The sequence below is a fragment of the Poromitra crassiceps genome, assembly GCF_964638095.1.
Source record: "Poromitra crassiceps genome assembly, chromosome: 4".
Taxonomy (NCBI): Eukaryota; Metazoa; Chordata; class Actinopteri; order Beryciformes; family Melamphaidae; genus Poromitra; species Poromitra crassiceps.
The window spans coordinates 2,768,993-2,794,923 of NC_139626.1; the positions used below are offsets into that span (position 1 = coordinate 2,768,993).

The window sequence follows — 25,931 nt, forward strand, 5'->3', positions numbered from 1 at the left end:
CTCTTTCCCGACAATCCCCTCTGTGCATGAACCCTTACATATGGTAATTAAACATTAAAACACAAAAAAAAAAAAAAAAAAAAAATACCATTAACTCATTGAGTGCCAAGGACGGACATGTTCGTCATTTCAAATAGTAACGTAGAGTGCCAAGGACGGACATGTTCGTCAATTGCGTTTTTTGACGGTGGGGCGTCGATCAAAGCCTTCTGCCTCTGATGTACAAATATTATAGCTATTGGATGTGTCTAACCTATTTTACAGAACCCTTAGGTGGCGACAGTGCTCTCCACATAACAGAAAGGCAAGGAAAAAACAAAGAAGAAGTCGTTATGGAAACGGAAATCGCATCGCATCCGTATGCATCGATATGCTGAAGCACGTTACTGCAGCTGTGCCTGCAGCAGCCAATCTGCTCCCACAATTGAGCCGCCCCGTGTCGGTTGCGACAGCAAATCCGCACATCCACACCGTGGAGTTGTTATTATTCTCAACTGGAAGCATCGTTGCCGGTGACAAACACACGCGGAACGCTGTAAAAAAGCCTGGCTGTTCCGCACCCTTCACTGTGCGCACAGCAAACTCAGCAGAGAGCCACCACAGACAGGAGGAGGAGTGTGCAGTTGAGGCGAGGCGGGGCGGGGCGGGGGGGGGGGGGGGGGGGGGGGCACGCAGAGCAGCACGCAACACCCAGACAGACCCAGGCAGCAGGACAGGATTGACAAACGCAAGCCAGAATATCCGATACCCACCAGCAGCAAATCAAAACCAGCAAGAAGCTGCAACCAGCAGCGCACGCAGGGGCCAGCGCTGCTGGTTGTAGCTAAAAATATTATTCTGCCAAACAAAATTCCCTGGCCTAAACTGTTTTATTGAAGGAAATTATTTTTGAGGTGTGACTACATTAGAAAAGATTAGCTTCAGAGTCAGTGATGTGCTTGAAATGATTAATTTCACAAAAGGCCAATTATCTCAGCTTCTAGAAAAAAATTGCTATTTTTGGATGAATCAAGCTATCTTCTCCGGCTCATAACTAAAGAACGGAAAATGGGATCAATAAACTTTTTTTTGCAGATGATAGAATAGAGTCTCATCGTTCTTTGTGCGTGTTCAGTGTTTACATAGTAATATCACACAATATTCTGTGGGCCTCGAGAAATCACTGAAAACGCTCTGAAACTCTGGCACTGGGAGCGTCCGTTCTCCAAAAGTGGCTGGCACTCAATGAGTTAAAACACCCGCGGCTTATAGTCCGGTGCGGCTTATATAAGAAAAAAATAGTCAACTTTGCAGGTGCGGCTTATACACCGGTGCGGCTTATAGTCCGGAATTTACGGTAGTAATATGTCTGGTAACTTTTTATTTTATTTTTTGTCTTGTTTTTTGTTTGTTTTTCTTGTCCTTGTTATTGCTGTTGTGGCTGTCATGTTACTGTTGTTTAAATTTTATGGTTGTTTGTCTTAAGTATTAATATAAAACTGAAAATAAATGGGTTGGTGAGTGATCATTTTCCTGAGCCCAGTTGTATCTGAAGCCTGATTTTAAATGGTTTGTTGTTATTTGATTTCAGCAGCTTCTTTCCCAGTGGACTGGAAGACAGTGGAGCTGCCTCACAACGAGACATTCCAGCCTTGCATTGCAGCCGTCATTAGTCCTTCCCTCTTCTACGTCCTGAGCTCGAGCCAGGGTCAGAACACTCGCTTAATTCTCTGTGTCTTTTTCTCTGTGTCTCTCAAAAAGACACAACGTCGCAGTGATCACTTTCCCATGTTCTCCTCTTATGGTTGCTCTGTGTTGTCGTGTAGTGGACATGGAGAAGCTTCGGAATGTGATGATGGAGCTGGCTGTCTACTGCAACGCCAACCAGGCCTCCAACTCCGCCTCCTCTGGCCAGAGACCAGCGCTCGGAGCTGCCTGCTGCGCACAGTTCTCTTGTGAGGAATACACACTCACCCTTCATTAAATACACACTCACCCTTCATTCAATACACACTCACCCTTCATTAAATACACACTCACCCTTCATTAAATACTAGGGGTGGGGGAAAAAATCGATTCACCTAAGTATCGTGATTTTTAATGTCACGATTTTTTGGATCGATCTTTTATTCCAGAATCGATAATCGCAAATTTAAATTTTTTTTTTTTTTTTTTTTTTTTTTTTTTTTGGGTGCTTGCAGTCAGGCCACTCACTGAACAGCAGGCTAGGCGCCGCCTACTGGTTTACTAGTGGTTTTATTACTTTATTAGTTAGTCTGAAGTAATAATTACACTTCAGGGTTAAAGTGGGTGCATCTCATTGTAAAATTGGACTTCAAACGGCCCAAATCTGGCTTCAAACGGCCCAAATTTCACGCGCGTTGGCCCATATCGGCCTGGCCTGCTTGGTATCTAATGCCCGGCCTGAATTATGATCCCAGTCCGCCCCTGTTTTTAACTATATCGCCCAGCCCTACTCATGATATATAATATACAGTCTCTAGTGTATGATTCAACTTTTCCCATGTTCTAATCTAGTGTAAAAAAGCAAACAAACTGAAAAAATAAAAGAAAAAAATAAACAAAAATCGCAATAAATCGTAATATCGAATCGCAATAATCGTAGAATCGCAATACTTAAGAATCGCAATATAAATCGAATCGGCACCCAAGAATCGTGATAGTATCGAATCGGGAGATAAGTGAATCGCCACAGCCCTATTAAATACACACTCACCCTTCATTAAATACACACTCACCCTTCATTAAATACACACTCACCCTTCATTAAATACACACTCACCCTTCATTAAATACACACTCACCCTTCATTCAATCTCTCATGATCCTATCTCATTACTTTCCACATTGTCTTTCTGCCAGATTGACATACCTGTGCAAACTGCTCTGATGGTCAATATGGTTAGTTATTAGCCTGGTAAACCAGCCGGTCACGTAAACACACTGCTCTGATGGTCAATATGGTTAGTTATTAGCCTGGTAAACCAGCTGGTCATGTAAACACACTGCTCTGATGGTCAATATGGTTAGTTATTAGCCTGGTAAACCAGCCGGTCACGTAAACACACTGCTCTGATGGTCAATATGGTTAGTTATTAGCCTGGTAAACCAGCTGGTCATGTAAACACACTGCTCTGATGGTCAATATGGTTAGTTATTAGCCTGGTAAACCAGCTGGTCACGTAAACACACTGCTCTGATGGTCAATATGGTTAGTTATTAGCCTGGTAAACCTTATTTTGGTCCCTGGTCCTGGAACGACCTGCAGACACGTTTTAAGTTGGTTTCTTTGATTTCGTTGTCCAGTTTTAAACACAAGTTGTCAGAGGTTCTTGTCTCGAGCTGCTCCTGTGGCAACATTTAACTGCCACTGTGCACTTTGTCTCTTTATGCACTTTATGCCTCTTGTAGCAATATTTAAACTCCTCTGTGCACAATATGCCTCTGCACTTTATGCCTCTTTTATCATCATTTTATGACTATGATTTTAGGATGTATATCGTAATATACGATTTTATTTCGTATGCTTTTTACTATTACTTCTGATGCAGTGTTGGTGTAGTCTGTGCTCTGTTTTAATTAGTTTTTGTATCTTGTATGTAAATGTGTGTATGATCTGATCTGTAACTTGCTGCCTTCTTGGCCAGGTCGCAATTGTAAAAGAGATTTCGTATCTCAATTTGTTTTACCTGGTTAAATAAAGGTTATAATAATAATAAACCAGCCGGTCACGTAAACACACTGCTCTGATGGTCAATATGGTTAGTTATTAGCCTGGTAAACCAGCTGGTCATGTAAACACACTGCTCTGATGGTCAATATGGTTAGTTATTAGTCTGTGCAATAGAGAGCCGCAGTAACGAGTCCGGAAATCATCGATGCTAACAGCCCTGGTTCTTCACAGTTTTCGCCTATGGGAGTTTTGAATGGGTTTTTGGCGCGATGCTTCTAATAATCTCTCTGAGCAACGCTGGCTTAATCAAACGCGAACCAGTGTTTAGTAATATCATCTTCACACACGAGGACCACTTTTATGAGTTTTGAAGCTTTTACCTGCCGTTAAAAGGACGGCTAGCTAGCAAACGGCTAAATGAGACTACACTGTTATGTCGATGGGGATATATACGTCAATAACGTCACCACTCAAAGGACGAACACGGAAATTCTCTTCCCTCACCTGGTTCAGCCCGTTCAGCCCGGGGTAATCAGTGCACACATCAACAACAGTCCAGGTTGAGTGGTGACGTGACGTGGAAGCCTATGCGACAGTGTGTAGTTCTGGATTAGCTTAGCTCGAGCATTTTACTTGTAGGACTCGCATTTACGCTACAAAACTAATGAAAGTGGTCCACATGTGTGAAGATTATCCGACGGAACTCTGGTTCGCGTTTGATTAATCTTGCGTTGCCCAGAGACCTTATTTGAAGCATCACGGCAAAAACCCATTCAAAAATCCCATAGACAGAAACAGTGAAGAACCAGGAAGTTCGGGACTTCCGCGTTCTGACTACAAAAATACGTCATCCCTGCGGCTCTCTATAGCAGCAGAAAGGCTAAATGACAATATAAGGCTACTAGCTGGTTCAAAACAGACACACACACACACCTGCCACCATTAGGCTGTGAAAAAGAGGACCCCTTTGTAAATGTTTTTTTTCCCCTCGCCAAAATGTAGCCTACATTTGGAGTGCTATTTAGCTATCTTCCTGACAAGCTAGCATGACATGGTTGGTACAAATCGATTCATTAGGTCGTCTAGTTTCATAGGATACCAGAAACTTCACTCTGGCTTTAGAACTGAGCCTGCTGCTGTCTCTAAAAGAAAATGTTCAAAATTGTGATAACAAATAGTGCAACATTTCCGAACATCGGCTCAATATGGCTACTCAGGGTTCATGTGTATTTTGTAAAAACAGTAAAAAAAAATATATATATTGCAATTCTCTGGCAGACATGTAGCTTTAGCTAATCGCTCCCTGCTAACGTGAGCTCCTGTTGCCAAATCTCAAGATGTTGTTGCTGAGACAGAGACAGGTCTCGAGCAAATTAAAATTTCTCCTAATCCGTCTGTCTGAAAAATGCTATTTTAGTGTCAGAATGTTCAGAAGATATGTGGCTTGTGGAAAATGGGATCAAAACAAGTGACGTATCTCTCCGTTCACCACCATTCATATATTTGTAAGACACTGGTGCGCATAGGGTCTGACCAGAAGGGGAGGGACTTTAGCTCTCTATATTCCATCGATCTGTTTATCAATTAGTATTGAACTTTTCACCTTGAGGCAGTATAGGTGGTGTTGGTTGTTAACCACCCTGCTCCCTCAGCTGGTCAAGTTCCTGCCCCAACACTTTGAACTCGTACCACTTTCCTGTCAGGCTAACAGACGTACCCTGAATGTTCAAATAGAAGGGACACTTAGCCTTTCCATGAAGTACACTAATGAGGTGAATCCAGTTAAAAGCCAGTATCCTTATTAATTAGGTTAAAGGGATACACCACTTTTTTCGAAGTTTTGGAAGTTTATCGCCATAGAATGGAGGCTAATGGTACAGCTGTTAAAAATCTGCCAAAACACACATCTCACGGCACCAAAATACATGTTGTGCTTCGGGTACTCACCACACGATGAAATATTAATCCAAAATGCACATAATCTGTCTTTTTGGAAGGAAAAGAGGTCGGCGGCCATGTTTGGAAAGTAGTGCCGGCTACCTGCATCCCTAAACGTAACATATTTAGTGTTTTATTTGTTGGTACTACAGTACCTCTACTAGGGATGTTCATCAGTTATCGAAAATCGATAATTGATCGTTAAGGAATGGAATCGATCATGTGGAATTCTTATCGATTTTGTTATTATTAAAAAAATATATATATAATAATAATATTTTTTCGGACTAGGTTTGGGTGGAATTCGTTCCTCCTCGCCCCACTCCATTGCACAGCCGACTAAGGTGAGGTGGAGCTTCATATAGTCTCTAGTTTTCTGGCTGGGCACGGGCCTTTGTGCCAACAAAACTGTTTTAAACATGGGGAATTCACACCGGCATGCGCCGGGGACAGCAGAGTGTTGGAGAGGAGACACATTGAAATAAAGAGTTAATTGAGGAGAACACGTTGTCTTTCGTATTTTCTGCCATTGGCATTCATTTTGTAAAAATATATATATATATATATATATATATATATATATATATATATATATATATATATATATATATATATTAACTCATTGAGTGCCAGCCACTTTTGGAGAACGGACGCTCCCAGTGCCAGAGTTTCAGAGCGTTTTCAGTGATTTCTCGAGGCCCACAGAATATTGTGTGATAATACTATGTAAACACCGAACACGCACAAAGAACGATGAGACTCTCTTCTATCATCTGCAAGAACTTTCTCATGTTCCTATTCTCCCTACCCCCTGTTAACTTTCTCATGTTCCTATTCTCCCTACCCCCTGTTTTACTCCATGCCACTCCCTACCTGTTTTTCCCTCAGCCCAGCTTCCCCCCGCATATCCACTACTCTTCCCATGAACTCCTGCTTCTTAATAACAACTACAGGCTCCACCATGATGCACTCATCCCCACTCGCTCTGCTGGCATCCTCCGCCGCCGCCGATATCTCCACCGCAGCCCCAGACACCCCCGCCATCCTCATTCCTCCACTATCTCCAACATCCATCCGGTCTCCTACATCCATACAATTAGCTCCCACCGTCCCCCCTCCACTGTAACATCCCGCACTGTCAACCTCGACAACCTCCGACCTCTTCTGTTTACCCCCATTACTCCACCCTCCCATCCAACCACTTTTGCCCTCCTCAACACCCGATCACTCAACAATAAAGCCCCCCTCCTGCACGAACTAGTACTGGACAACTCACTTGACTTTCTCCTCCTCACTGAAACCTGGCAACAACCTGATGACTTCTTCTCCCTCAACCAATCATCCCCCCCTGGCTTTAATTACATTTCTAAACCCCGTCCCTCCCGCCGTGGAGGTGGTCTTGCAGTAATATTCAACCAGAACTTTCGGACTTCAGAACTCATCCTCCCCACTGTCTCCTCATTTGAATCACTTGCCTTCAAAACCTGCTTCTCACTGACTGTTATTCTCATCTACCGGCCCCCCAAACCAAACCCATCTTTTTTATCTGATCTGTCTGAACTTCTCACAATTGCCTCATCCCTCTCCTCCCGTCTACTGCTCCTCGGCGACTTCAACATTCACATCGACTCACCAACCTCCAAGTTCACCTCTGAATTCACCACCTTACTGGACAACTTCAACCTCACCCAGCACGTCACTTTCCCCACCCATGTCAAAGGCCACATCCTCGATCTCGTCTGCTCCCTCAATCTACCAGTCCACAACATCCATCCGTCCCCATTCCCTCTGTCAGACCATAGCATCATCCAGTTCACTGTCCCATCCCCAACCCCACGTCCACAGATCCTCAGGCAAATCACCTTCCGGAAAATAAAATCCATTGACCCCCTCCAACTCTCCGATCTGATCTCCAACACTCTCCCCCAGGAACCTCCCCCCACCTCACCTGATGATCTCACAAACAACCTCAACAACACACTATCTGCTTCCCTCAACCTGCTGGCCCCTCTCAAAACAAAAACCGTCTCCTTCACTACCTCTGCACCTTGGTTCACACCTCAACTCCGCACACTCAAACAGACCGGCCGCCAATTGGAAAGACTCATCATGAAAACACCACTCACCGTTCACCTCGAAGCCTACAAACTCCACCTCTCAACTTACAAAGATGCCCTCACTGCCGCCAAGTCTGTCTATTTTTCCTCCATCATCAACGATCCCAGCCGTAATCCCAAAACCCTCTTTTCCACCGTCAACAGCCTCCTCAAGCCCCGCACCGACGCCTTCCCTACCTCCTCATCTGAACAATGCACTGCTTTCCTTCACTTCTTTGCTGACAAAATCACTACCATCTACCAATCACTGTCCCCTCTGTCCCCCCCAGCTGCCCCTACCCCTGCTTCTCTCCTCTCCATCCCGCTTGCCTTTCCTAGCCTCCCCCCCCACCGCCGTCTTTCCCGGTTCACCCCTGTCACTGCCTCCACCGTCTCCAAACTCATCAGCTCATCCAAACCCACTACCTGCTCCCTTGACCCCCTCCCCACCCCCCTTCTTAAATCATGCCTTCCTGTCATCTGCCCCTACCTCACAAACCTCTTCAACTCCTCACTCTCCCATGGCACTGTCCCCTCTGCCTTCAAAACTGCTGCTGTCACTCCCATCCTGAAGAAACCCGGTCTTGACCCATCCTGCCTCAATCACTACCGGCCTATCTCCAACCTCCCCTTCCTCTCAAAAACCCTGGAACGCATAGTAGCCACTCAACTTCAACACCACCTGCACTCCAATGACCTATTCGAACCCCTCCAATCTGGTTTCCGCCCCCTCCACAGCACTGAAACAGCACTCCTTAAAGTCTTCAACGACCTCCTCACCTCTGCCGACTCCGGATCCCTCACCATCCTCATCCTCCTCGACCTGAGTGCAGCCTTCGATACCGTGAACCATAACATCCTGCTCTCCAGATTGGAAGATCTCGGTATCGAAGGTACTGCACTCAGGTGGATTCACTCCTACCTCTCCAACCGTTCTCAGTTCATTTCCCTACACAACCACTCCTCTGCTCCCTCTATAGTTTCACACGGTGTCCCCCAAGGTTCTGTACTCGGTCCATTTCTGTTCATCACTTACATCCTCCCCCTCGGTCAGATCCTCCGTCACTTCAACCTGGACTTTCACTGTTATGCCGACGACACTCAGATCTACCTCAGCACCACCTCCCCCCACAACCCACCCCTCTCCCACATCAACTCCTGCCTGTCTGCCATTAAATCCTGGATGCAAGAAAACTTTTTACAACTCAACAGCAATAAAACAGAACTTCTCCTCATCGGCTCCAAGTCCACTCTCTCCAAAACCAACAACCCCACCCTCACCATCGACAACACCACTGTTTCCCCTTCCTCCCAGGCACGCAATCTTGGTGTCATCATTGACCCCACCCTTTCCCTTGAACCCCACATCCGTCAAATTGTCAAATCCTCCTTCTACCACCTCCGTAACATTGCCAAAATTCGCCCCTCCCTCTCACACTCCACTGCTGAAACTCTCATTCACGCCTTCATCTCCTCCCGCCTGGATTACTGCAACTCACTCCTCCACGGCATCAACTCCACCCTCATCAACAGACTCCAACTGGTTCAGAATGCAGCAGCTCGACTCCTCACCCACACCAAATCCTGGCACCACATCACCCCTGTCCTCAAAGAACTCCACTGGCTTCCCATCCCCTACCGCATCAACTATAAAATCCTGGTCATCACTTACAAAGCCCTTCATAAACTGGCCCCCCCTTACCTCACAGATCTCCTCTCCCCCTACCAACCCTCCCGGTCCCTCAGATCCTCCTCAGCCGACCTCCTTTCCACCCCCAAGTCCAAACTCCGCAGCTTTGGGGACAGAGCTTTCTCTCGGGCAGCTCCCAGACTCTGGAACGCCCTCCCCCAAGACATCAGAACATCAGAGTCCCTCACAGTCTTCCACTCCCGCCTCAAAACCCATCTCTTTTCCACCGCCTTCCCTTAGTCCCTCTGCTCCCTCCCCCTATCCTTGCTTGTGTGCTGTCTCTGTCTACTGTCTTGTCCCACCACTATCGCCCCCCCCCCCACATAGTACTCAGTGTTTAGTGTAATCTCTGTCGTTATATGTTCACTAACGTCTCCCCCCGCCCCCCTCAGTGTTTAGTTTTGTTTAGCCTATTGTAAAGCGTCTTTGAGCCCTGGAAAAGCGCTATATAAGTCCCATCTATTATTATTATTATTATTAAAAAAAAGTTTATTGATATCATTTTCCGTTCTTTAGTTATCAGCCGGAGAAGATAGGTTGATTTCAGCAAAAACACACGTTTCAATTTAGAATCTGAGATATTCAGCCTTTTGTGAAAGGAAGCATTTCAAGCACATCATTGACTCTGAAGCTAATGTAATGTAATGACATGTTCTGATGTAATGACACCTCAAAAATAATTTCCTTCAATAAAACAGTGAAAACAAAGGAATTTTGTTTGGCCAAATAATATTTTTTAGCTGCAACCAGCAGCGCTGGCCCCTGCGTGCGCAGACCCTACACCTTCTTGCTGGTCTTGATTTACTGCTGGTGGGCATCAGATATTCTAGCTTGTTTGCCTGTCTCTGCATCGAGCCTGCTGCCTGGGTCTGTGTTTACTGTCAATGGTTGTATGCTGTAGTGCCCTGCGTGCCCCACCCCCCTCCTCCCCCCCCCTGTCTCTGGGGCTCTGCTGCGAGTGCGTTTGCTCTGCGTTTACTCTGCACTGAAAAGTGCGCTGCACCCCGCTTTTTCACAGCCTGTCGCCGGCTCCCAGCTGAGAATAATCTAACTTTTCAGAAAGACAAATCATATGGAGGGGCTATCGCAGCGGAGACGGAGGGGCTCAATTGTGGCAGCAGATTGACTGCTGTTCACAGGCACAGCTAACGTTATGCTTCATGCATATCGATGCGATTTCCGTTTCCACATGACTTCTTCTCTCTTTTTTCCTCGCCTTTCTCTAATCTGGAGAGCACTGTCGCCACCTAATGGGTCCCTAAAATAGCTTTTACACATTCAACATCCACCATACTTTCACAGGAGATGGATCTGGCTTTGATCCACGTCCCACCGTCAAAAAACGCAATTGACGAACATACTCGTCCTTGGCACTCTACGTTACTAAACGAATTGACGAACATACTCGTCCTTGGCACTCAATGAGTTAAAAAAATATTATTATTAACACATTGACTGCCAGCCGTTTTTTTCTTGCTGTAGATAGCTTCTGCCAGGGGGGTTTTTGAGGATTCTAGGCTCATTTTACAAGAGCCGAGGTTTCTCTTCTGTTACGACTTCGTGAACACCAATCATCTAAAAAGAACTAATAGAATGTGTGCTTTCTCTGTCTAAAAGAGTTAGTTTGTAGAGTTAGTAGTTATGTAAGCATTAGCAGTTGAATACAGCATGGTTTCAGCATCAGAAAAAATATTTAGAGATAAACGGCTTTTTGTGAAATTCGATAGCACAGTCACTTTAACCATTCATTTTTGGCATCAGTAAGACCTAAACAATAGTTTTGAACAGTAATTTCCTCCATAACAGCAGTAAACTTCCCTCTGCTCAACTCCTCCCTCCTGTGGGCGTTCTTTTTGGCTGCAGCGCCATGTCACAAGCACTTTCCTACCTTTGCAAATGCACTTTCTCATACTCTCGACCTCTCAAATAAATTTCTGAATAGAAATTAAATTACTCTAAATTATAGCGAAAAAGAAACAAAAAAGAATGGGTTGAAAATCCCATTCTAAAAGCCTTTTAGAATGGGATTTGTTTCCAATTTGGTGTCGGACTAGGGGGCAGTCCCCGCTTGTCACCAGTTTGCTTTGCTGCTGCTGTGCGGGTGTGAGCCTGTCTGTGCGGCCGCTCTTTGAGGAAGTCTGGTTAGACTCGCTCGCTTCTTGGAGTTTTGGTTGAGGGCTTTGATGAAGCTTTTGCGATTCTGGTCATATTTATGCTGCGTGTTTCAAAGTGTGTCCCACCCGCAATCCGCTATGCAAATCTGCAATCCCGCACCGCCAGCAATCAGCGCGAAATGAAAGCGCCTTCGCCAATCCACCTTCATGAGAATGGCTTCAGTCACACTGCTTTTTGCTTGCCTTCCTCTAGTCAGGAAAGCACTGTCACCACTTAGTGGGTCGGTGGAATGGGTTGTACACGTTGTACACGTCCAATACCTATATAAGAGATGTAAAAGGGTTCGATGCACATCCCACCGTCAAAAAAAAAAAATCGTTTTTTTTTTTGACAAGTCAACTCGTCGCTGGCAGTGAACAGCTGGATTGTGTTTGACGACTACACTCGTCGCTGGCAATCAAGGTGTTAACACATTCACTGCCAGCCGTTTATTTTTTACTGTAGGTAGCTTCTGCCAGAGGGGTTTTTGAGGATTCTGGCTCATTTTACAAGAGCCGAGGATTATTTTCTGCTTGGACTTTGTGAACACAAAGTTCACAAAAGTACTAATAGAATGTGTGCTTTCTCTGTCTAAAAGAGTTAGTTTGTAGAGTTAGTAGTTATGTAGATATTAGCCGTTGAGTACAGCATGGTTTCAGCGTCTGAGACTGAAAGCTGAGATAATCGCAGTTTTGTGAAATTCAATCAAACAGGCAGAACAGTCACTTTAACCATTTATTTTTGGCATCAGTGAGAGATCAGACATCTAAACAATATAGTTCTGAACACCCTCTCCTTCAAACTCCTCCCTCCGTGGGCGTGTCTGGTGGCTTTCAGCAGCGTTTGTCACAAGCGGGTTTCTACTGCCTGTCTGAGCAGTGAGCAGCCTCCCTCCCTGGCGTGGATGGGGCTCACTCGTTTCTTGGGTTTGAGAGCTTTGATGAAGCTTTGTGCGATTCTAGGCTTTATGCTGCGTGTTTCAAAGTGTGTTTTCCACCCAGTCTATTTTTGGAACCCCCCACCGTTGTGCGCCCGTGTGCACCAGCGTGAAAGCGTTTTCGCCTACAGTATGAGAATGAGGCTCGTTTGTTTCTGCGTTTTCGGTTGAGCTCAGCTGCAATGAAGCTGCCTGCGTGCGATTGTGGGCTTTCTGCCGTGTTTCAAAGTGTGTTTCACCCATAATCTATTATGCAAATTTGCAATCCCCCACCGCCAGCTCCCAGCGCGATAATGCGCGAAAGCGAAAGCGTTTTCGCCAATCCATTTTACAGTATGAGAGAATGGTTTCCTCGCGCGTTCCCCTGCAGTTTTGGCTCGGCTTTTTCTAGTGTGGAGAGCACTGTCGCCACTTAGTGGGTCGGTGGAATGGGTTGTACACGTTCGGTGGCTCCAATTTTTTTATAGGAGACGTGGGGGGCGTTGATCCACGTCCCACCGCCAAATTTTTTTTTTTTTTTTTTAAGACGAGATATCTCGTCATTGGCAGTCAACCGTTGAATTTTGTAAGACGAGATATCTCGTCAATGGCAGTGAACGTGTTAATATGATCAATAATCGATAATTGATCGTTAATTTTCCACGATTTTCGATTATGGAAATTTTTCTAAATGAACATCCCTAACCTCTACAAGTTAATAACAGACTGAGGTGAAACCACGGGAGTCCAGAGTTGCTACAAATATACATTGTGAGGTGGATTAGATTTCACACCATGTTTTATGAGGAAATTGCATGCAGGGTTTAATAAACATTGTCAGCGGGGGGAAACCCCTTCTTCAAACAGTCATCCCCATCGCTCAATATGATTACAGGTAAGAGTCCCTATGAGGAGAGACCAGATGATCTCCCCCTCCCCCCCCCTCGCTCTGTCTTTTTCTCTGTCCCTTTGCCCCCCATATCTCTCTCTCTCTCTCTGTGTGTCTGTCTCTCCATCCCCCATTTTTATGTTTGGTCTCTTCTTCGTTGGTCCCCACCTGCAGTCGTTGCCCCCGCAGACCCAAGCCAGTAATTTGATGTCTGCTAGTAGATATAATGACACGGTGTGCATGCAGCCGAGCATAGGAGCGGCTCTTCCTTTAAACACAGTCTACACAGACTGGAGACCCCGGCTTGCATTCCGCAGCCCAGCTAACAACAGGGTGGCTTTTAATGTACTTTTCCATGCTGTCCTTTCACAACGGAGGCTAGTAAAGGCTCACTGATTTCCAATGGCAGCTGTGTCGGTGGAGTCGTACCTCCGAAGGTTGGATTCAAGACTTTTTAGAAGCCTATCCTAATGAACATGAATGACATTGACAGCATCCAAGGTGTTTTCACCTCTGTTTTTCTTCTCGTACATTTCTTAGTTGTGCAAGTGCATGTTGTTATCGGCCCACATTTCCTCCAAAATAGCATGGGAATACATTTCAAAGGGTTCTGGGACTTATTCTTACTATAGCTTCGGAAACAAAAGGGTGCATGCAAATTTGAGGGAAGCAGTTTCTTTTTCTTTCACACAGGTACACACAGGAAAGCACTGTAATTAAGAATAGGAGATGGGCTTCTAAATGTTGTGAACTTGTCTTTTCAATAAGCTTTCACGTGAATTGGGGGCGGGGGGGTTCTAGTCACCAAGTGCTCTGCCCAGCAAAGAATACTCACTCTGGAGACTCAGAAGAAAGCACTTTACACAGTGCTAGGCAGAAGAAAGCACTTTACACAGTGCTAGGCAGAAGAAAGCACTTTACACAGTGCTGCTAGGCAGAAGAAAGCACTTTACACAGTGCTAGGCAGAAGAAAGCACTTTACACAGTGCTGCTAGGCAGAAGAAAGCACTTTACACAGTGCTGCTAGGCAGAAGAAAGCACTTTACACAGTGCTAGGCAGAAGAAAGCACTTTACACAGTGCTGCTAGGCAGAAGAAAGCACTTTACACAGTGCTAGGCAGAAGAAAGCACTTTACACAGTGCTAGGCAGAAGAAAGCACTTTACACAGTGCTGCTAGGCAGAAGAAAGCACTTTACACAGTGCTAGGCAGAAAAAAGCACTTTACACAGTGCTAGGCAGAAGAAAGCACTTTACACAGTGCTAGGCAGAAGAAAGCACTTTACACAGTGCTAGGCAGAAGAAAGCACTTTACACAGTGCTGCTAGGCAGAAGAAAGCACTTTACACAGTGCTAGGCAGAAGAAAGCACTTTACACAGTGCTGCTAGGCAGAAGAAAGCACTTTACACAGTGCTGCTAGGCAGAAGAAAGCACTTTACACAGTGCTAGGCAGAAGAAAGCACTTTACACAGTGCTGCTAGGTAGAAGAAAGCACTTTACACAGTGCTAGGCAGAAGAAAGCACTTTACACAGTGCTAGGCAGAAGAAAGCACTTTACACAGTGCTGCTAGGCAGAAGAAAGCACTTTACACAGTGCTAGGCAGAAGAAAGCCCTTTACACAGTGCTAGGCAGAAGAAAGCTCTTTACACAGTGCTAGGCAGAAGAAAGCACTTTACACAGTGCTGCTAGGCAGAAGAAAGCACTTTACACAGTGCTAGGCAGAAGAAAGCACTTTACACAGTGCTAGGCAGAAGAAAGCACTTTACACAGTGCTAGGCAGAAGAAAGCTCTTTACACAGTGCTAGGCAGAAGAAAGCACTTTACACAGTGCTGCTAGGCAGAAGAAAGCACTTTACACAGTGCTAGGCAGAAGAAAGCCCTTTACACAGTGCTAGGCAGAAGAAAGCTCTTTACACAGTGCTAGGCAGAAGAAAGCACTTTACACAGTGCTAGGCAGAAGAAAGCACTTTACACAGTGCTGCTAGGCAGAAGAAAGCACTTTACACAGTGCTAGGCAGAAGAAAGCACTTTACACAGTGCTGCTAGGCAGAAGAAAGCACTTTACACAGTGCTAGGCAGAAGAAAGCTCTTTACACAGTGCTAGGCAGAGTTAAGTAGAGACATGTTTAATATTCCAGAGGGGCAACTTGTCTTGCAGCTAACCAATAAAAAGCATGCATTAAACATTTTTTTTATTTTTAAATTGTATGACATACATACATACCTACATGAAGGTAGACCAACATTCATGTATAATGTATTTCTAAGTAACCATAACTCTTTCTGCTCAAAGGGCTGCCAAAATACAAAAAACGGAAACTAGTGATGTTACTTGTTAATTCCAGTAACGTTTGTTGTTTCCCCAGCTGATGGTAACTGGTACCGTGCAGTGGTCCTGGAGGCCGGTGAGAATGAGCTCACTGTCATCTATGCTGACTATGGAAACACTGAGACGGTGCCGTACTCCAGAATCCTGCCCATCCCCCTGGACCTGCTGCATCTCCCTTTACAGATCACCCGCTGTGCCCTCATGGGTAAGGCAATAAGACTTTTGCTCATTTTTCATATTTGAACCAAATTTTAATCGCAAAAACAAAGCCTAGAACATCTGTTTCAGTATTTTTATTTCCAAGAAGATGCTAAAAGAAAACATGCACAGGATTAATGTGAATGAGTACCGGTACATTTTGTTTGGTGTTACATTACCACAAAAGCAGTTGTAAAGCAGCTGTTGCCCTGCAGTTAGGAATCACATTTTAGATGTGGGATATCTGTTAGATTTTGCATGTGGGAACTGCCTCCTATGGCAGTAGGCACTGATCTTTATCCCATCTTTAATGATCAGTCAAGCCTTAAGTAAAGGAAGTTTTCCTCTCAATTATTTTATTTAAACGTTAAAAAAATTACAATAAATGACAGCCATCTAACGCAATGGTTTCATTAACGAATGGAGATGTTGACCATAGAGAGGGGGGGGGGGGGGGAATCCACAGAGGCAATGGCACATTGTTGTAATCATGATCAAAATAGATTTAGTCAACATGCATACCTGAATTCATACACTCTAGTCTGCATTGAACATCTGTTGCCCTGAAACTGGTGTCTGAAAATAGCATTCACACTATTCTTGACTGCAGTTATCAATAATTGCAAAGATAAATAATTACAAGTTGAAGGTTTTTACACTAAAATTGTATTATCCAGCTCTTCTGTAATCCAAACTGGACTACAAATTGTCCTTGTAGTTGCTCCTGGTTGTCTTTATTAAACATGTACCCCCCCCCCCCCCCCCCCCAGGTAAAGAGCACTTCCCTGCGGTGTGGCCAATGGAGGTACTGCTGCTGTTTCAAAGGTTGCTGTCGGAAGGCGTCCTGGCCTCCGTCCAGACCTTTGACGGCTCCACTAACCTGCTCTCAGTCAACCAGCGCACAGAGGGAGGTGGGGGGCACATCAATGCCATGATCCTGGATGGGCTGCAGGCCCAGGCCGAGAGTCTTCCTAGCCCAGCCCCGACCCTCCAGGCTGACCACACTGACAACAGCACATCTAGTGTCACTGCTGCGGCTGCAGCGGTCCTCCCAGAGCCTACGTTGAGCACTGAAACCCAAAAGGTTCTGGAAGGTACAGCAGCAACCACCACTGGCCCGGCCATGGCCCCAGGGCTGACACAGACTCCCCAGCAGAAGGACAAAGGTTCTGCAGACTCGGTCAAAGGTTGGTCAAGTCAGAACTGTCATCTGTGGATCACAATTTCACTGCTTGATGGTTCAATTCAAATTTCCATTCTGGATTATTATAACTGTGAGTAGAATATGCTTCCATTGAGAGTGTGCATATTTTCAGATATTGTCACAATTTATAATATGCATCACATTGTTTTTAATATTGCAATTTATTGGATACAGCTCATATGCTAACAGTCAGTACTCTTTGCAGCCCTTATACAGTACTGTATAACCAAAGTATTGATCTTCTTTTTATATGGAGTAATCCTCTGATGACTTTGCTATCAGTGTCTGATGCTGCGTTAAAATGCTTCATGTGAGTTCACACAACTTTGGAAGTGGTAAATACTAAATACCACTTGAAGCACATTCAGGTGGTTTTGGTCAGAAGTGATAACCTTTCCAGTCATATTTACCATGTTTGTTTGCACTCATTCCGTTCAACTCTTAATTCTGATACTTCGTACAGCACTTCAAAGCAGCATAGATGGTTGCTTTGGCTTATTTGACTGATGCAATTTGAAGCTTTCAGCTTCTTACTGTAGGACAGATAGGACTTTGATGAAAAGGTCAGGGAAGCTAGTGAGAGTTACTGTAATAACCAGGAAACAAAGGAGGGACTGGAGCACACTGATTTGCAGTTGCCAGTCTGACTGGCATCTCCCACTCTCTTAATAGATGTGAAAGTCTGTTCAACCTATTATCCAATAAGGACTTCACACCTGGTTTAGGTTGACTATATAAACAGTTGCTTCATGTCTTTGTCCATTTTGACTCTGATGAAGACACAGTAGTGTCAAAACGTTAGTCACCGGTTTGCACTAATAAAAGCTGCAAATTTATCAGTGCTCTCCAGTCCCTCCTTTGTTCCCCGGAGGTTTGCTGTCCTCAAACTGAGAAGCACCTGGTTCAGCTGCATTTTGCTGGATGATGCGTGGAGAACCCTTTTTCTACTAGACTATTATAATCATTTACTGCATATCACAATGTCCATGATCGGCCTGTGAACTTGAAGGCAACAAAGTCTTTGAGGTAGTCGTATCGCCCATCACTACTGGCCATAAATTTGGGTTTGGATTTACAGCTCATTTATTTTTAAATTTGAAAGAAGCCAGTGTCTGTACTTCAAGTCTGGACATCAGACGAAAAAGTGAAATGAAAGAAATGTATCTGTTGGTCTCGCAAGCTACATTGCATAAATTACCAAAATTGTGGAGATGAATTCATCAAGCTGAATTGTGAATCACATGGTGAGGTCAAGCAAAGGTGCTGAGACAATATTCTGCTTATTTTCAGAGGATCCTGTACAGAGGATCATTGACCAAATGGAGCCACCGTGCGAAAGATGTCCATCTCCAAAGACTAATGGTAAGTATTGTTCTCTAAAAGGAGACGATGGCCCCCGCTTAACCTTACGTGCATTTTCATATTGAATGATCTCTAATATTTATAACTGTCTGTCGTCGGACCTATTGCAAATAGTTAATAGATCCCTTGTGACCGGCACTTTTCCTGAGTCCCTGAAAACTGCAGTTATTAAACCCCTACTAAAAAAGCGTAGCCTTGATGCATCGGTAATCAGTAACTACAGACCAATATCTAATCTCCCCTTTATAGCCAAAATAATTGAAAAGGTTGTTTACCTACAACTCAATAGATTGCTAACCTCAAATGATCTCCTAGATAAACTCCAATCAGGCTTTCGCCCCCATCACAGCACTGAAACCGCGCTTACTAAAGTCATAAATGACATCAGAATGAACACAGACTCAGGCAAAAATTCGATTCTAGTGCTACTGGATCTTAGCGCTGCATTTGACACTGTTGACCACTCAATTTTATTGGACAGACTGGAAAACTGGGTTGGGCTATCGGGTACGGTCCTCCAGTGGTTCAAGTCCTATCTTCAAGACAGGAAGTACTTCGTCTCCATTGGCAATTACACATCTGACCTAACTAGGATGACTTGTGGGGCCCGTTCTCTTCAACCTTTATATGCTCCCTCTAGGCCTAATTATGCAAAAAAACAAAGTAGCCTATCATAACTACGCAGACGACACTCAGTTGTATATAACTCTTTCCTCAGCTGACTATGCCCCCATAGAATCATTGTGCCAGTGCATTGATCAAATAAATAACTGGATGTGCCAGAATTTCCTACAGCTAAACAAAGACAAAACTGAGGTGATCGTGTTTGGCCCCAAAGAACAAAGGCTTAAAATCACTGTACGCCTTGAGTCTCTATCCCTGAAGCCTAAGGATCAAGTCAAAAATCTTGGAGTTATTATTGATTCCGATCTCAACTTTAACTCCCACATTAAGTCAATTAGAAAATCTGCTTTTTATCATCTTAAAAATATAGCAAGAATTAGGGGATACATGTCCAGACAGGATCTAGAAAAACTAATTCACGCCTTCATTTATAGTAGGTTAGACTACTGCAATAGTCTTTTTTCTGGTCTCTCCAAAAAAGAAAGTTGAAAGTTATACTTTATTTATCCCCTTGGGGAAATTCACCCTCTGCATTTGACCCATCCTCTACTAGGAACCTTCCTAGAACTAGGAGCAGTGGGCAGCCACTGTGCAGCGCCCGGGGACCAACTCCAGTTCTTTTTGCCAGTACCTTGGCCAGGGGCACTGGCAGGAGTATTAACCCTAACATACATGTTTTTCTTGATTATTTCTTGAAGAACTAATGCCTCCCACACACTAGAGGATAAAATGCCCGATTTAATGCCCGATTCTCCTCGGGGGGGCGTGGCCCGATTCGAGGCTAGTCTCAACCGATTTTTTGTCAAAATAATTGTCAAGTGTGTGGTGTCAATAAGATTATTGCAATGCTCCCGATTGAATCGGAGCCTGCCCGATCTCGAATCGGGAATATCAAACATGTTTGATATTTACGATGGCTGTCTCCCGACGGAACCCGCAATAGCCAATGAGAGCGCAGACCGAGACGCGTCGACGCGTCATACCCGGATGTTAATGCAGCACTCACAACAAACGAGTTGTGGCAACAGCAGTGCCATGTAGCTCCTCTCTCCCAGCATCCTCACAGCTTAAAACAGGGTGGAAAGCGACGGAGGCCTCTCCAAACATGTGCCGAGCGGAGCGGTTTGTTTGCTTCAAGGGAGTGGATATGCTGTAATATGAGCTCTCAGACAGGACGTTGTTTTAGCTCATTTTGCGAGGGTGTCCGCGCTGCTTGAAGTGGACCCGCCGCTCGGTGCATGTTTTGAGAGCCATCTGCTGTTGTCTGTGGGAAAAAATTGCGGTTTTGTGGGATATGAACTAGTCCAGTCTAGTTGCTGGAATCGCTGTGAGTCGGTTCTTCAAACGGCTGGTGTGTGGTCTCGCAGTCTGGCCGAATCGTCTAGTGTGTGGGTTCAGGCGATTTTAATGTTAAAATCTGATGAAATTGTCCTTATGTCTGTGGTCTCTCATGTTTTTAAAATCGGTTAAGATTTGAAAATCCTCTAGTGTGTAGGCAGCATTAGGCAACTTCAACTCATTCAGAATGCTGCTGCTAGAGTTCTAACGAAGACTAAGAAAGCTGATCATATCACTCCAGTTCTTAAGTCCTTACACTGGTTGCCAGTGTGTCAGAGAATAGATTTTAAAATACTGTTATTAGTCTATAAATCACTTAATGGCCTAGGCCCAAAATACATAGCTGAATTGCTCCCACGCTACGAACCGTCTAGAACTCTTAGGTCAACAGGGTCCAGCTTATTAACTGTCCCTAGGATCAAATCAAATCACGGGAAGGCTGCATTTACCCACTATGCTTCTGCTAGCTGGAACAAACTGCCTGAAGACCTCAGATCTGCCCCAACCTTACTTACTTTTAAAAATAGACTAAAGACTTTTATGTTTACCATCGCTTTTAACTGCTGACAGCTACTATGCAAACCCAATGAGTCCTCTATAAGTTTTAACTCTTTCTGCAACTGCTGCGCCTGTTGCTTATTGCACTTTTTATACTCTTTTTTTTTAAGTTTTCTTGTGATGCTTTTAAATGTCCATTTTATTTCTTCTTTTCGTTTATTTTCCTGTCAACCATTTTATGTGAAGCACTTTGAATTGCCTCTGTGTATGAAATGTGCTATACAAATAAACTTGACTTGACTAGACTTAATAGGATTTGACAGGCCAAACATGTTATATTGCATTGTCACCCTTTGCATCTTCTGCCTGGCATTGACCTGGCTCTCTGTTTGAATGTTGCATCTTCTGCCTGGCATTGACCTGGCTCTCTGTTTGAATGTTGCATCTTCTGCCTGGCATTGACCTGGCTATCTGTTTGAACACCAGGTCCTGAGGCTTCTGGCTGCTGCTGTCTGGGCCTGGAGACTAAGGTCAGAGCTGTTTTGATTGTTCTTTGACAAGATCTTTGAAATCCCTTTTAATATTCCAGATCAATAAAACATTTAAGGTTAGGTTTGATATCTAAAATAAAGCAGATGGTGTACAATTTGATTCCGGGAACTCTTGAGAGTAAAAAAAACTGGTCCATTGGAGTGAACAGAGATGACGTGACTCTTCTATATACAGTACATGTCTCTGGGCGAGGAGTGGTATGAGTCAAACTGTAGCCAGGATTGTATTATTCTAAGATTGGCTGCCCAGTAATAAAGCCTCATTGCCCCACCGCACCATACGCCGGCTGACCAATGGTCAAAGTCCTGGTTTATTGCTTTATTAACTACAAACGAGTGCGCGTGTGATTTTCTAGTTATTTTAAATATTTGTCAGAAAACCTGAAACCCAGAGGCGATGAAAGGATAACATTTGTTTTTTCCTTTTCTTTCACAGATTGATCAGCTGGAACAGTTGATTCAGATGCAACTTTCTGTCATCAAGGAAATGAAGGCAAATGCAACAGCCTTCCATTGTTAAAACCCATCATCGCAATCTTCTTTTTTCGACGCCTTATTTTGACCTCAGCCAAGTTCACTGGGAATGTGCCCTCGAGGTGTTGCCACCCAGCTCTTAATAGTTTTATCTCCTTAGTTCTGATCCTGCATTCCTGTTTAGGGCTTTTAAGTTTTGTTTTTCTTAATTTTTACAAAAGTTACATTTGTATGAGTGAATTTGTGCTCATTCAAAGATTACTGTAGTGTGAAGGGCTCAAAAGACTTTAAAACAGGCCAGTTATTTGTTTATAATTAGGATTTCTTTGTTTCCCTTTCAATATACAGTAGAAGAAAAATAAAGCACATTTGTAATTTGTTGTGTGATAATAGTCTCTCAAAGTGCAATAATAGATGTTCAAACCTGAACAGCTTATCTTCTGTACATTTGTTTAATAATGCATGCTGTAGTGCCATCTGTTTATTTGTTCACAACATCTGTTCAGGTGCGATGGCCTGTGTGATTGCGTTGTGTTTTTACATTAAAAGAATGATGCGGTCATGTGATTTGATTTCCAACATTCATTTTCCACTGTTAAATAGCCCAATCTCCTAATCAACCTATGGCAATTATCCATTGTGAACATTTAGCCTACAACATAACATTACATGCCCACACTTTAATGTGCATACACTTTTAAGCAGGTGTGCGATTTAGATTATTCAGCCTTGTCATCTTTAAATTAATTTGGCTGACTAAAAAGCAGCCGGATGACACGGATGTCACAAGCATCCCTGAAATGCACATTGTTGCAGTGATTAGTTACATGTTCATTGGAGAGTAATTTCAGTGGTTTAACAGGAGCAGTGGTCACTTTTTCTTTCCAGCGCCCGGGGACCAACTTCGGATGTTGTCGTCACTGGTCGGATGACGATGACGATCTTCTGCATGTTTTTAGTGGGGGGGGGGGGGGGGGTTATGTACGGAGGAACCCCCTGGGGAGCACGGGGAGAACATGCAAACTCCACACAGAAAGGCCCTTTCGACGAGATAGCCCACCTGGGCAGTAGGCACTGAAGATATGGGGGGGAACACAACTCCAGTGCCCACAGCGTCCCAGGCGAGAATCGAACTCAGGACCTTCTAGCTGTGAGGCGACAGCGCTACCGACTGCGCCGCCGTACCCACTAAGTCTCTGTTCACTCAGCTTTTTTATTTGGAGAATAGAGTTTACTCCTACAAAAGCGCTCGCTCTCGTCTTCTTTGTACAAGATCATGACATACAGCACTATTTATTGATGAGAAAAATGTCTTGCTTGCCCTGACCCTTCACATCTGAGCAGATACCCTGGCTGTACTTGTTGTTGTGAGCAGTGATGATCGAGTAGCTGGACGTCGGTGTGGAGGTGGGACTGCGCCTGGCTGGTCATGGCAGCACAACACAAGTGCTCTTTGGCCACCAAAGAGCTGCGGGCAGTAAGGTGGGGCACAGGCCCGAGCCAGGGTGCCACTGAGCATGGCATTTAGGCAGGTCCCACTTGCTGTATGGGTGTTGTTGTATTGAAAGGAAATGTTCACTTTTTTATTCAACTGTTGTGTTTGTACTGTTTGCTTGTAGAGGTTCAACAGGAGAAAGCTCTAGTAGTGAATTACGTGGGAATTAATTGATACATTTAGAACACAAGGTCCAGGTTGAACAAACCATTATCCACACTGTTTTCAAGCATCACTACTGTATGCATATAAAATAATGTTGGCTAAAACATCTTCATGTGTTGCATTTATGTTTGCCTTAGTTCTTCCCTTCCTCGTCATGTTTTCGGTTTGCAACTTTTGCGACCCTCTGCTGCCCCCTAGACACGCCCTTGCGCAATGGCTCTGCTTTGACCTTTGACAACCTATTGCAATGCGCATTGCGCACGCGCAAATCATAACCTCGACGCCATCAACACGTGCACAGGTAGAAAATCATGGTAAAAAAATTGCTATACTGTACAATTAGCTAGAATAAGAATACATAAAATGTCAATATTGTTATTATTTTAAAGTAGTTTTATCTGTATTTGGTTGTATTTTCGTTGCGACCCATAGTTTATTTGAATTTGCTCTCTTAATTCTGCCTTTATTTAGCCAACATCAGCAGGAGGAGGCTAATTTTGTAGCGTTATTAGCTAATGGCTAGCATAACATTGACGTAGGTTAGCTAGCTACTGCTGGTATCGTTAACATCTCTTGTAATTTTAGCGGTCTTATCAGCGTCCACCGTCCGCCATGAATCGTTCATTTGCCCCATCCATGGTTCGACACAACCCGCCTCTGAGGCCTTCCTCCATGCCCGGGCCCGTGGTAGGCGGTGTGCCTGTCCGCATGGCTCCCCCGGCACGCTTTGGGGGCCCACGCCCAGCACTGCTGCCGACTCCGGTAGCTAACTCGGCACATGGTAACGTACCTGCTTCAATGCCTCCTTTATCGAACATGCTTCTCTGTTAATGTTGTCAATTTATACGAACGCAACTCCAAACAGTTAAGGATAACGATTTAATATGTAACGTTATTTCGGTCCGACATAATTCAGTCGACTCTTGCGTCTTGACATGTCTGTAGGATACACTTAGTGTTTAGCCAGTTTGGCCTGCACACACAAGTGTCATAATGGCCTGTCTGTCACTGCTTTTTTTTTAATGTATTTTGGTGAACCAGAGTTGAACGAACTAATAACGTTTTACACCTGTCGACTCCCGAGTGTAAATGTATCAGGTGGACTTGGTCACTAATCAACGTGAGAAGAAACCACAAGCGGAACGTTAGATACAGCAATGCAATTTCACCACTGCAATGCCCAAACCTCAATATGTTTGTCTGGGATGATTAAACTTAAAGATCAAGATTAATTTGAATAGCCATTGTGAGTAAGCATATTACAAAATAAGTAATGTGACTTAGTGCTATGCAGCACAGCAATGAAATCAATAGCAGAAGATGGAGCAAACAGAAAACAATCAGTCCTTTAAAGTGACATATAATAGGGGGGCGGGTAGGATAATTTCCATGTCAGTTAATTGGTAAAGTCAATAACATTCCTTAACTGTATATGTACTGTATTCATGTAATACATATACAAATGTCAACGGGCTACATGCACAACTCCACTACTTCCTGAAATTAGTCCAGCTTCTTTATTTCCTGTCATCACTATTGGATGAAGTGATTAATGTCAGGTGTGCTGCAGTCACAACAATGATCAAGGCACACCTGATTAATCAGTTCATCCAATAGTGTAGGACAGGAAATAAAGAAGCTGGACTAATTTCAGGAAGTAAAGGAGTTGTGCATGTAGTCTATTAGATGGTAATCTGCATGAGAAATAAAGAAGAAGAGAAACATCTGTTATAATGATCATCCGCTTATAGTGATCAATTTGTCCCCCGTCCCAAGGTGATCACTATAAGAGGAGTGCACTGTATCAGGAATATGGCAATTAATAAATGAATAGAATCTCCCAAAATGTTGCCGCATCCCTTTAAAGAATCAGTGGATGGTAATGGCCTTGATGGCCAGTGTGCACTGGTGCATGTTTTTGTTGTCATAAGTCTGCGCCAAAGCATCATCTAACCTATTTGTGGGGAGGAATGACACTATGGAGATATGCTGGACCTTGAAAATATGGGGTCCATTTGTTGATTATCTGAAAAGATAAATAACCACCTTGTAATGTCACAACTCATGTAACCACCTCCGTTCTGTATACCTGAGATTGTAACATTCTGAAACATACCGCAAATTCAATTAGTAATATGTCTGGTAACTTTTTTTTTTTTTTTTGTCTTGTTTTTTGTTTGTTTTTCTTGTCCTTGTTATTGCTGTCGTGGCTGTCATGTTACTGTTGTTTAAATTTTATGGTTGTTTGTCTTAAGTCTTAATATAAAACTGAAAATAAATGGGTTGGTGAGTGATCATTTTCCTGAGCCCAGTTGTATCTGAAGCCTGATTTTAAAT

The 25,931-nt window shown here is 44.0% G+C and overlaps 2 protein-coding genes across 2 annotated transcripts in view; both read left to right on the plus strand.

Annotated features, from left to right (window-relative positions):
• The window catches only part of tdrd1 (tudor domain containing 1), a gene marked incomplete at both ends in the record, with an annotated part of 38,155 nt that extends 21,365 nt beyond the window's left edge, over positions 1-16,790 (plus strand). Inside the window, 4 exons of the mRNA XM_083635065.1 lie at positions 1,571-1,687; positions 1,806-1,934; positions 15,723-15,890; positions 16,654-16,790. Coding sequence (XP_083491191.1) covers positions 1,571-1,687; positions 1,806-1,934; positions 15,723-15,890; positions 16,654-16,790 — 551 coding nt within the window. The remainder of the gene's footprint in view (positions 1-1,570; positions 1,688-1,805; positions 1,935-15,722; positions 15,891-16,653) is intronic.
• On the plus strand, positions 16,786-22,246 carry LOC310774432 (uncharacterized protein). The gene is made up of 4 exons (XM_083634504.1): positions 16,786-17,070; positions 18,378-18,449; positions 21,396-21,439; positions 21,897-22,246. Exons 1-4 carry the CDS (start codon positions 16,815-16,817, stop codon positions 21,978-21,980), a joined length of 456 nt encoding a protein of 151 aa, XP_083490630.1. The 5' UTR covers positions 16,786-16,814; the 3' UTR covers positions 21,981-22,246.
• Positions 22,247-25,931: the final 3,685 nt, after the last annotated feature.

Coding starts and splice junctions, on each gene's coding strand:
- LOC310774432 (XM_083634504.1), top strand. CDS start 16,815: ATGATCCTGGATGGGCTGCAGGCCCAGGCCGAGAGTCTTCCTAGCCCA. Junction 18,450..21,395: donor TCCATCTCCAAAGACTAATG/GTAAGTATTGTT, acceptor TTTGAACACCAG/GTCCTGAGGCTTCTGGCTGC. Junction 21,440..21,896: donor GTCTGGGCCTGGAGACTAAG/GTCAGAGCTGTT, acceptor TTTCTTTCACAG/ATTGATCAGCTGGAACAGTT.